The 12,012-nt window shown below is 47.4% G+C and overlaps 1 protein-coding gene across 1 annotated transcript in view; it reads left to right on the top strand.

Moving 5' to 3' along the window:
* Znf112 (zinc finger protein 112) overlaps nt 1–11,745 on the top strand; it is a 31,042-nt gene extending 19,297 nt beyond the window's left edge. Inside the window, exons 6-11 of the mRNA XM_029479258.1 lie at nt 1,056–1,227; nt 2,687–2,838; nt 3,669–3,715; nt 4,929–5,011; nt 5,652–5,778; nt 8,873–11,745. Of these exons, the coding sequence (XP_029335118.1) occupies nt 1,056–1,227; nt 2,687–2,838; nt 3,669–3,715; nt 4,929–5,011; nt 5,652–5,778; nt 8,873–10,839 (2,548 nt within the window). The 3' untranslated portion in view covers nt 10,840–11,745. The remainder of the gene's footprint in view (nt 1–1,055; nt 1,228–2,686; nt 2,839–3,668; nt 3,716–4,928; nt 5,012–5,651; nt 5,779–8,872) is intronic.
* The last annotated feature ends 267 nt before the right edge of the window (nt 11,746–12,012 follow it).

Consider the following 12,012-nt stretch of genomic DNA (forward strand, 5'->3'; position numbering starts at 1 on the left):
TACCACTGAGCCACGCCCCCAGCCCCTCACTGGGGATTCTAGGCAGGGGCTCTACCACTGAGCCACGCCCCCAGCCCCTCACTGGGGGATTCTAGGCAGGGGCTCTACCACTGAGCCACGCCCCCAGCCCCTCACTGGGGGATTCTAGGCAGGTTGTGGTTTGACTGAGAATGCCCCCATAGCTCATATATTTGAATGCTTAGTCTTCAGGGAGTGGAACTCCATGAAAGGAATAAAAAGATGAGCAGGTGTGGCCTTCTTGGAGAAAGTATATCACTGTGTATGAGCACCAAGATTTTAAAAGCACATGTGAGTCCATTTCTCTTTCTCTGCCTCTCTGCATATGGATCAGGATATAAGTCTCAACGACTTCTTCAGCACCATGCCTGTCTGCTGCCATGTTCCTGCTCTGATAATGGACTAAGCCTCTGAAAGTGTAAGCCAGCCCCCAGTTAAATGCTTCCTTTGCTAAGAGTTGCTTGGACTTGCTATCTCTTCAAAGCCATAGAACAGTGACCAACACAGAAGTCGGTACCAGGGACTGGAGTATTGCTGTGACAAGCCTGACCATGCTGTTTGTTGAAGGAATATGGAAGACTTTAGGACTTTCCACTACAAAAATTATTAAATGCTTTTTGATTAGTAGAGCTTAGTGGGTCATCCTAGGAGGAGAATGCAAGACAAGGGCAATTTGAGCTGGGGGTGGGGGGCAGCTCAAGAAGTTTCAGAGGCAAACAGTACATGGCCTAAACCATTCTAGTCATATACTGAGGAAAAAAAATTAAGTGGGTGATTTTTGTCCTCATCCTAAAAATCTGCCTGAAGCTAAGTTGATGAGTTTTGTATTACTGGCATAAGCAGGGGAGATTTCCAGACAGCCTTGTGTTGACTGTCTCTTGTGGTTATTAGCAGTCGCTCTCATGGAGATCCAGCATGAGGAGGAGCAAGCCAGACAGAAAGAAGTATGCAATGCAGAGTGTGAGGAGAAAAGGAGCACCGTGAAGGCTTAAGGAAAAGCCTGATTCTGAATACTATAAAGGGAGTGCTGACCTCAGGGCAACACCCACCCAGCGAAGCCTCCAGCCTGTGAGAAGGAAGAGGAAAAGCTTCAGCATGACGGAGGCCATCAGTTACAGCTTCAGCATGAGGGAGGCCATCAGTTCCAGAAAGATGGTGGACATAGAATCGGATGGGGCCAAGGTCCAGACCATCGAGCAGCAGAACATGGTAGCTTTGGCCACTTGGTTCTGGCTTTAGAGTCAAGGATACAAGAAAAGGGTTCTTGAGCCTCCCTTAGTAATGAAGGAAATGCCCTGAAGGCAGTTGTAGTAGAGGAGAGTTCCTGCATAGCAGCCAAGAGAGGGCATTGAGTGAGGCTGTGAGCCTGGATTATGTCGGAGACCACAAGATGTTGAAGATGCCAGAACTATGGGATCCCAGCTGAGGAGAGCTGCAGACTGAGGTGAAACCAGCCTGAGAGAGACAAGCGTGTTACAGCCAACATAGCCGAAAGAGTAAAACATCTGAAGAGTGCTTTGACATCAGCATGGAGATGCAGAGTTTGGCCTCCACCTTTGGTTTTCAGTCTTGCTATGGTCCAGTGTTTCCTCACTATACTGCCTTCCCATTAAGAAATGGTAAAGTATATTTTATGCCATAACACATTGGATTATGTGATCTGCTTTTTGATTTTGATTTTACAGGGAATTACAATGAAGAGATTGTCATGAGTATCATAAAAGTTTGACATTTAGATTTTTAAACAATATTGAGACTGCGATAGATGGTGGGGACTTTTGAAGTTGGGCTGAATGCATTTGGCATTATGATATGGGCAAAGGCTTATTGGGACAAGTAGCAGAGTGTGATGGTTTGACTAACAGTGGCCCCCATACATCTATGTATTTGAATGATTGGAAATAGCAGGGAGCCATGCTTTCTGCCATGTTAATGGACTAAGCCTCTGAAACAAGCTTTGATCATGGTGTCTCTTCATAGCAGTAGAATAGTGACCCAGACACCCTGTGGTCTGCCATCACTCCCACAGCCTGTGACTGGAGGATTCTATTCAGGGACTCTGCCTCTGCTGCTGAATCAGGCTCCTATAGCTGAGCAGTTGAAGTTTTAGCTTTTATAATGTAATATAAAATGGGACTTCAATGTTCTTAAAAAGGACCCACAGCTGGGCATGGTGGTGCTTATCTCTTATCCCAGCACCGGGGAGAGAGAGACAGAGGGATCTCTTGAGTTTGAGGCCAGCCTGATGTACAAACAGAGTTCCAGGAGATCCAGGGCTACGCAGAGAAACTGTCTCCGGGAAAAAACAAAACAAAACAGAAATAAAAAAGTATCCATAGATGTCTTACATGGCATTTCAAAAATGAAGAAACAGAAAAGCACCCCAGGTGAGCGAGCTCCCAAAAAGCGATTTCTAAGGCTCACATGCCAGTTAAAAGAGCTTGGGACATATGGAGGCTTTAGCAGTCTGGGGAATGTAGTCCCGGAAAAGCACAGAGCTAGGCGCTTCCGCTGACGCATTCTGGGAATTGTAGTTCCAGCGCCAGCGACGGCTGAGGTGACTTCCGCTGCCGCAAGGCCAGGCTCCCTGGCAGTACTTCTGATGAGGTGACATCCTGCAGCGTTCCGCGACCCGTCTGTGCGCTGGTGTTTCGGTGTGTCTTCTCAGGGACTGAGTCTGCATCTCCGGGGAGAAGAGGGGCACCGCTGGCGTCGGCCGGTCCTCTCTATCTGGGCTCTGCTTGAGACGGCGCTGCCCAGGATTCCTGGACCCGTCTCAGCTGCTTGTGGAGCCCTGGAGAGAGTCGAGCTTCCCAGGGAGTCTGTCAGTGGAGCTGTGATGACAGATAGCAGTGTCCTAAAGCCTTAAGTGGTATGCAACTCCGGTTTTGATGTGACCTTTTTGCATATATTTCATTGTTTATATACTTAAAGAGTGGGACGTTCCACAGCTTATAAAAGGAATAGGTCAGAAAACTACCTGTGGGAGTAGGGTCACTCCTTCCACCACGTGGGCTTCAGAGTCTTGAACTCAGGTGGTCAGCCTCAGCAGCAGTCGCTCATACCCTTTGAGCCATATCTCAGGGCCAAATTCCCCTTTCCTTAGAGAGGGTTTAGCTTTTTATTGGTGATTATCTTCATGCATGTGGGAAAAGAAACTTTGTGGGGGCTCTTGCAGATGAGCAACGTTTACTAGAATTTAAAATTTTTAGGAGAGAATAGGGGGTGGGGATTTCACTACTGTGTAAGGAAATAATTATATGTAAGATAGCTGTCACATTAACAGACCCTTAGATAGTGGTGGTCAGTTATGACACAGCGTTCGTTAGAGAGCTCGGGGCTTCTTAAACATTTGTTTTTATGGAAAGCCCATCACTACAGGCAGCATTGTGAAGGTGGGAGTGCACCACATCCCTGAAGCTGCCGGAAATAGAGAATGTGGGCTTGTCTAACCCTTTGCTGTGAGTGAAGTGAGGCACCCATGACCTGGTAACCTGGAGCCTTACACTACTGATTAGCAGGAAGCAGGTAGAAAAGCCTGGTCAACCTGCACAGCCCTTGGGGCTGATGGAGAAACTGAGGAAGCCATGTGGATCAACTGTCCTAGCAGTGTTCTCACGAAGCCCCTCTTCCCCCAGCTTGCTTCCCAGAGCCCTGCCTTGTCTCAAAAGAGAAGAGAACAATGACCAAGTTGCAGGTAAGTCGGGTTGCTTCCCCCATCCCCACAGTGCTAGGGATTGGAAACAGGACCCCTGCATGCTGTGCAAGTGCTCTGCACAGAGCCTCTCTGAACTGCATGAAGGAAGAGGGGAAGTTGCTGAGAAGAAAGGCCTGGAAGGAGGAGGGATAAGAGAGGACCGTGGGGACATGTGCTCAAAGTGCACTCCACACAGGAAAGTGTAAAAGGATGAATAAAAAGAATTTGAAGGGGTTGGGGATTTAGCTCAGTGGTAGAGTGCTTGCCTAGCAAGCGCAAGGCCCTGGGTTCGGTCCTCAGCTCTGGAAAAAAAAATGTGAAAAAGTGGCCTGGAGAAATGGCTCAGTAGTTAAGAGCACTGGCTCAGTTTGGTTCCCAGCACTCACACCTGATAGCTTACAACTGCCCATAACTTCAATTATATGTAATTAGAGGATATTCAACGCTCTCTTCTAGCCTCCCAGGGCACCTGCACACACACATCTACACACAAACAGATGGTGTACACATACATTAAAAAAAATCCCTTTAGTTCACGTACATTTAAAAAAAAAATGACATTCTCCACTATTTGCCTAATTTTATTTTGCAATTCAGTATGAGGTCGCCATACTCGTGTGGGTTATGAATTATATTTTTACTTTAAAATTTTGTATTACCATTACTGTGTGAGGGGGTTGGTTGTAAGCATGCCAAGGAGTGCATGTAGATCTCACAGGATACATTTTGGGAGTCCAGCTTTTTTCTTCCACCTTGCCAAAACAGGTCTCCTGTTTCTGGGACTCTGGAGGCAAGAAGATCCCTGGTGCTCACTGGCAGCCATCGTAGCCTATTTGGCAAGTTCCAGGCCAGTGAAAGGCCCTATCCCCCCCCGCCCCCCCCCAAAAAAATGATGACCTGCACCAGAGGCTGTCTTCTAGTTTCTACATGCATGTGCACCCTCATGTACATAGGTACACTGGCATGTATGCATACGTGTGCACACAGATCACTGGTCACCCTCATTTCCTGCATTTGAAATTCATATCCTGAATAACCAAGGAGCTTCTGGCTACCACCATTTGCAAACCTTCTGGGGTTGGCCCACCTTGGGCAATGAAGGCATCAAGAAAGAACAGATTTTTACTAATGAAGTATTCTGAATGTAAAATTCATAATGTTGCACAACATAAAACATTTTAAAGGATGTTATCCCTCTTGGACTCTCATCCAGAGCAGTTTGGATTGGGACTGAAGATGCCCCTGAACTGTACTGCCCAGAAGGAGCCGGGCATCGTCAGCTGTTCCCAGTACAGAGTTAGTACATTACCCCCGACATGGGTTGGAATCCGTGACTTCCCATCCCCACCATTCCAGTGGTGGACCTACTGACCCAGCTGTGGAAATGGCACCTAGTTCCTTGTACCGTGTTTTCTCTTTTTGCCTCTATCCCCTCTGTAGCTATAGAAAGGGGTGAATAGGTGTACTGGCTGGTGTTACATGTCAAGTTGACACCAGCTAGAGTCATCAAAGAGGAAGGAGCCTCAGTTGAGGAAATGCCACCATAGGATCCAGCTGTAAGGCCTTTTCTTAATCATCGGTGTTAGAGGGCCCAGCCCAATGCATGTGGTGCCATCCCCAGTCTGATGGTCCTGGGTTCTATAAAAAAACATGCTGAGCAAGCCAGTATATAGCACCACTCCATGGCTTCTGCATTAGCTCCTTTCTCCAGCTTCCTGCCCCTGCCTGAGTTCCTGTCCTGACTTCCTTCAATAATGAACAGGAATATGGAGGTGTAAGCCTAGTAAACCCTTTTCTTCCCAACTTGCCTTTTTGTTCCTGGTGATTTGTCCCAGCAATAGAAGCCCTAACTAAGACAACAGACACTGTATAAACAGTTGTTCAGACCCAGTGACATCAGGAATGAATCTGAGGTGGCATGTGCTTGCTGTCACAGGAGGCAGTGACGTTCAGGGATGTGGCCGTGGTCTTCAGTGAAGAGGAGATGGGGCTGCTGAATGCTGCTCAGAGGAAGCTGTACCACGATGTGATGCTGGAGAACTTCCTGAACCTCCTGGCAGTGGGTGAGGACGGGGCCCTGTGTCCTTGGTGATGTCAGTTCACATCCCGTGTGTCTGTTGTATGCCACTGCTTCCCTTTTAAGTTTACTTATTTTGTATTTTATATACATGTGAGTGTTTTGTCTGTGTGTGTGTCTGTGTCACATTCCTTTATGATGCCCACAGAGGCCAGAAGAGGGCATTAGATCCCCTGGACCTGGAGTTACAGATGGTTGTGAGCCAGCATGTGGGTGTTGCACACACACCCTGGGTCCTCTGGAAGGGCAGCCAGAGCTCTGTATCACTGAACCATCTCTCTGGCTTCTACTTTATTTTTTACAACTGAATTTTACACATAGATGCTGTGCTTTAAATAAAAATTGTAAGCATTTCGTTGTGAATGTGAGAGTGTGTGTGCATTTTAGTCAATGCCATGACCATGGCAAGTCTTAAAAGGAAAGCATTTAATTGGGGCTTGTTTATTGTTTCTGAGGTTTAGTCCACTGTCACCATGGTAGGAAGAATAGCAGCATTCAGTCAGTCATGGTAGCAGAGTGTTCTATATTCAGATCTAAAGGGAACAAGAAGACAGAGACACTGGGCCTGACTTGAGTATTTGAAGCTCCAAAGTCCACCCGCTCTGACACATTTTTTTCCAACAAGGCCACACCCTCTGATATCTGTCAATCCTCCACATTCCTTGTGGACCAAACATTCTAACACACGAGTTTATGGAGGCCATACCTATCCACACCACCACATTCTACTCCCTGACCCCCATAGGCTTGTAGCCATAGCAGAATGCAAAATGCGTTCAGTCCAACCACAAAAGTCCCCAGAGTCTATCACATTCTCAACCCTGTTTAAAAGTCCAGAGTTCAAATTCTCTTCTGAGACTCATGAAATCTCTCAAGTATATCCTTCTATAAAATCAAAATCAAAAGGCAGACCACATAATCCAACATCCGATGGCACGGAATATACTTTTCTAAAAGGGAGGAAAGGGAGCCCGGTGAGGAAAGACTGAACCAAAGCAAGAACAGAAACCAGGAGAGCAAACCCCAAACTCTGCATCTCTGTGATGTCACAGCACTCTTCGGATCTTCAGCTCCACTGGCTGCAACAGACTTCTTTCCCTTCTTTCCCACTCCCTGTTAGCAGCTTTCCTCAGCAGGTATCCCACAGCTCTGGCACCTCTGACCTCTTATGGTCTCCAAGGCAATCCAGGCTTCACCTCCAAAGCTTCACACAATACAAGGATAGTCCACCCACACGCCTGGCCTTTGAGGCTTTCATTAGCTGCAGGGAATTTCCACAGCTTCTTTCATGTGTCCTTGACTCAAACAGGTAAGTACAGCCAGCGGATGCCCAGCCCTTCTTCTGCTCTTCTGAGGGTGCTTCCCCTCCCCCCAACTGAAGATTCCTGTGTATTCTTCCCTACCTCAGACTGTTGGCCTCCATTTTCCCTCAGTAAAATCAAGTTGCTTTTCAATGTTTTGTGGCAAGATGTAGCTATGTAGCCTAGGCTTGCCCAGAATTTTGTGATTCTCCTGCCTCAGTGTCCCAACCACTAGGGTAACGGGCTTGGTCCACTGTGCCTGACTGGTACCCCATCTTCCTAGGGCCTCACACTCCAGCTCTGCTGATCTCCATTTTTTCCCCCTACTTCTGTCTTTGTGTCTAAGCTGCTGTTGCTTGCTTTTCTCTGCTTAGTATTCTCTTTCCAGGTAGAATGGCAGCCTCCTCTTTCTCTGTATTTGTCTGCTGAGAAGTCCTCACAGATCATCTCTGAGGAGCTGCTTTCCATGTGTCTACTGCTCAATCTCCATAGTCTGCACTTGCCTCTGAGTGTCTGAGTACCACCAGACTTGTTACCACAGATTTTGGTTGCGGTGACACGCCAAAATCCTGAGTGTTTGCACACGTGTAAGCAGGGGTTCCATGAAGCCTGTGCCCCTTGTGCAGCTGCAGCAACAGCAACAGCCATCCCTAGAAAGCCTTTCATGTTCCTCACAAGAGCATCCCCCACCACCATCACCCCACCCACACATACACACACACGCAACTTCATTCCTCTACTTTTCTCCCACTTATACTAACTATTCTGATGTGTCATGTAAGCTACTGAGCTGCATCCTGGGAACACTGGTCTTCTACTTCACTTGTTTCTGTTTTCAGCTTCAGAAATTGTCCCTTTCACTGTTGTTGTTTCCTGTCCTGATAGTTTGCTCTCAGGTCATTTTCTCATTTCCTTAGGGGACCTATATGATAGTGTAGCAACCCTTGTTATTCCATCATGACATCTGCTTTGTTAGGTTGGCAGCTGAGATCTCCCTTCTTTTTTGAGCCCTTCTTCCTGCTCCTTTGTGAGCCTCGTGATCTTAGGTTGCAGAGCAGGCATTTAAAGAAACCTACTCGCTCCTGCCCTTGCAGCCTGCCTTTTTCACCCCAGAAAATCCCTTTCCTAATCAGCAGTGTGTTTTGAGTATTTTAAATCTTTCAATCTTAATGCTTTATCTCTCTTCTCCTATTTTCCAAGTGAGCTTGTATGCTGAGGTTATTTCAGTCTCTTCTTATACACGTGTTCTCTCCAACACAGTGGCCTCCTCAAGCTGGACACCGGGCCTTTGCTGTGCCTGTGACCCCTGTACACCTCTTTTTTCCCTCCACCTCTGAAGCTTCCGTGCCTTCCCATTACACTCTCTCACCTTGGCTCCCAGTCAGGTGCCCCTGATCAGACAGCGTAGGACCAGGTCACTCTAGTTTTCTCTGTTCCCTTCAGTCTCAGGAGGAGTTAAGATTCATGTGTATTCTAGCCCATACCATTGCTCAAATAAAAATGCCAAAAATGCTGAAAAGTTCTTTCTTCCCATTATCCATCTGCACAGCTACACATGGACCTTGTGAGGCAGGTACTCAGTAGATGCTGAAGGTGCCCTGAGACTTCCCTCCTGGGTTCACCACAAATTTCCTACCATGGTCAACTGTGGCTTGCTCTTGTGAGTCTGCACTCTATGTGATGCTGGTATTTAGCTAATGTTCCCAGAGAGAAGTGAGGACTCAGATCTTCGAAGCCCCCATCCCTCGCTGAGATCACCTTCTATTCTCTATTCTTTAGGAAGTCAGAGTCCAAACAAGATGGACACTCTTGACTCAACAGGATTAAGGCACCTTTCACTGGGGTGGCTTCCATGCTGGCATATGACAGGCCATGATGTCAAGAAACTGGCCAGCACTCCAGATGTTGTAGTAAACATTCAAGGAAAGAGTTCTCACTTCCTGGAGCACTGTCACTCCTCCTGCCATGGGGGAACAGAAGAGCCTCTCCAGGTCTCCGAGGATGATGGCTGTCTGGAGAGTCTCACAAGCGATCATTCCAGCATTACCGAAAATCAGGAATTTCTGTCTGGGAGGGCTCAGAGTTCTTGGAGTAAAGCACACTTTAGTGAGAGATGGAACCATGAGAAACACTGTCCTCAGACTCTGGTGAAAACTAAGTCTCAGCTGTTGGCTCTGGGTGTTGACATTCTGAATTGCATTTCCCATCAAGATAACAATATACTGCATAAAAGAGACAAAGTCCACAGCAGTGGTGACTGTGATAAAGTCATTTTCCCTATGTCATCCCTCACCCAGTCTCCTGTTTACACAGAACAGAAAGCCTACCAGTGCAACACAGGCCAAGAAGCCTTCATTGACAGCCCCAGTCAGGAGACTCAGCAGGTTCTCTTAGGAAATAAGTCCCCTGTACATGGTACATATGAGGACACTAGTTATACCTCCAGTGTCATTCAACAAAGTGTCCATCCAGGAAGAAAGCGTTACTGGTGTCAAGAGTGTGGCAAGGCTTTCAGTCAGAGCTCAAATCTGCAGACTCACCAGAGAGTGCACACGGGGGAGAAACCCTATACCTGCCCTGAGTGTGGGAAGAGCTTTAACCAGAGCTCACACCTGTATGCTCACCTGCCCATCCACACAGGTGAGAAGCCCTACTGCTGTGACAACTGTGGGAAGGGCTTCAGCCGAAGCACAGATCTCAACATTCACTGCCGAGTACACACTGGAGAGAAACCTTACAAGTGTGAGGTGTGTGGGAAGGGCTTCACGCAGAGGTCACACCTCCAGGCCCACGAGAGAATTCACACAGGAGAGAAGCCATATAAGTGTGGAGACTGTGGCAAACGCTTCAGCTGTAGCTCAAACCTTCACACCCACCAGAGAGTCCACACTGAAGAGAAACCATACAAGTGTGACGAGTGTGGGAAGCGCTTCAGCTTGAGCTTCAACCTCCACAGCCATCAGCGGGTCCACACAGGAGAGAAGCCATATAAATGTGAAGAGTGTGGGAAGGGTTTCAGTTCAGCCTCAAGCTTCCAAAGCCACCAGAGGGTCCATACAGGAGAGAAGCCATTTTGCTGCAGTGTGTGTGGAAAGGGCTTCAGTCAGAGCTCTTATTTTCAAGCCCATCAGAGAGTTCACACTGGGGAAAAACCATACAGGTGTGATGTGTGTGGGAAGCGCTTCAACTGGAGCTTGAACCTTCACAATCACCAGAGAGTCCACACTGGAGAGAGACCATATAAATGTGAGGAATGTGGAAAAGGCTTCAGTCAGGCCTCAAATCTGCAGGCCCATCAGAGTGTCCACACTGGTGAGAAGCCATTCGGATGCAATGCGTGCCAGAAGCGATTCAGTCAGGCCTCGCACCTCCAAGCCCATCAGAGAGTGCACACAGGGGAGAGGCCCTACAAATGTGACACATGTGGGAAAGCCTTCAGCCAGAGATCCAATCTCCAAGTCCATCAGATAATTCACACCGGGGAGAAGCCGTTCAAGTGTGAGGAGTGTGGGAAGGAATTCAGCTGGAGTGCAGGACTTACTGCTCACCAGAGGGTCCACACAGGAGAGAAACCCTACACATGTCAGCAGTGTGGGAAGGGCTTCAGTCAGGCCTCACACTTCCACACTCACCAGAGGGTCCACACTGGGGAAAGGCCCTACATCTGCAGCATTTGCTCTAAGGGCTTCAGTCAGAGATCACATCTGGTCTACCACCAGAGGGTCCACAGTGCAGGGAATCCCTAGGTTTGTTCTATTAGGTGGGCTCCATGCTGCTTTCCTCAAACCCAGAGGCTTCAGGAGACTTCACCGGAATTATCTCTTTTCTTTGGGAGATCTTTTTGTTTTTGTTTTTGTTTTTTTTTTATTTATTTTAATTTTTTTAAGACCAGATTTCTTTGGCTGTCATAGAACTTGCTCTGTAGACCTGGCTAGCCTTGAACTCACAGAGATCCACCTGCTTTCGACTCCTGAGTGCTGGGATTAAAGGTGTGTGCCCAGCTGGGAGATCAGTTCCTTATAAAGGTCAGAAATTACGTATAAGAAGATCATTGCTCTATAAATGTATTGTTACCATGTACAAGAGTTGTAAGGTTGCCACCCTCAGGATATGACGGAGCAGGAAATCTCCGAATCCATCCAAGTCTCCAGAAAGGCTGCAGGAAGTACTTTAACCACAGCTGGTGACTGGCAGAACTGCCGTTGACTGAAGCATCACTTCCTCATAGGAAGCTCCTCTCTGTATCTGCTGTGCAGAGCTGCATGTGGCTCAGGACCCAGCCATTCCTGGAGCAAGTTAGAAAAGCCACTGCAAGTAAGGCTCAAATTTGAAAACACTTGTCAACCTTCAACCCTGCATTCATATTGATTCGTATTCCCCAGTAATCGTGTAAGGGACCATTCGTCAGCTCCCTTGAGGCATAGTGCTACCCAGTCAAGGCTGCAGTGTGTGACCTGCCTCTCTAGCATGGTGCTTTGCATGGCATAGCAACTCTGTACTGGATGAGTTTTAGTATTTGTACTTAATAGACTAAAACCATGCTCTGTTTGAAAATCCCATTATTTATCAACCCAATAAGGTGAACTGAAACTTATGCGATTGGAATTTTGGGCCCTGAATTCATTGAGGAAAGAGCTTTTTACTGTAATCACTACTGCAAATGGTTTTACAAAGTATTTGCTGGTGACAAAAAGGTTCTTAGTAAACTTGAATTATTAATGAGTTGTTTCTCATCCTTTCCCTCCAATCTTGGGTCAGATTGTCCTCCCTGACCAGAGTTGCTCTCATCTTCTGCCCTGAATTTTTAGACTTATCTGTGCTGCTCCCACGGGTTCTCCAAGGTTGTATTTCAGATAAAGAACAGAGACATTGTTTACACCTCCAGAGCTCTGAAGAGCAAGGGTCCAGGAGGCTGCTAC

The sequence above is a fragment of the Mus caroli genome, chromosome 7, assembly GCF_900094665.2.
Source record: "Mus caroli chromosome 7, CAROLI_EIJ_v1.1, whole genome shotgun sequence".
NCBI lineage: Eukaryota > Metazoa > Chordata > Mammalia > Rodentia > Muridae > Mus > Mus caroli.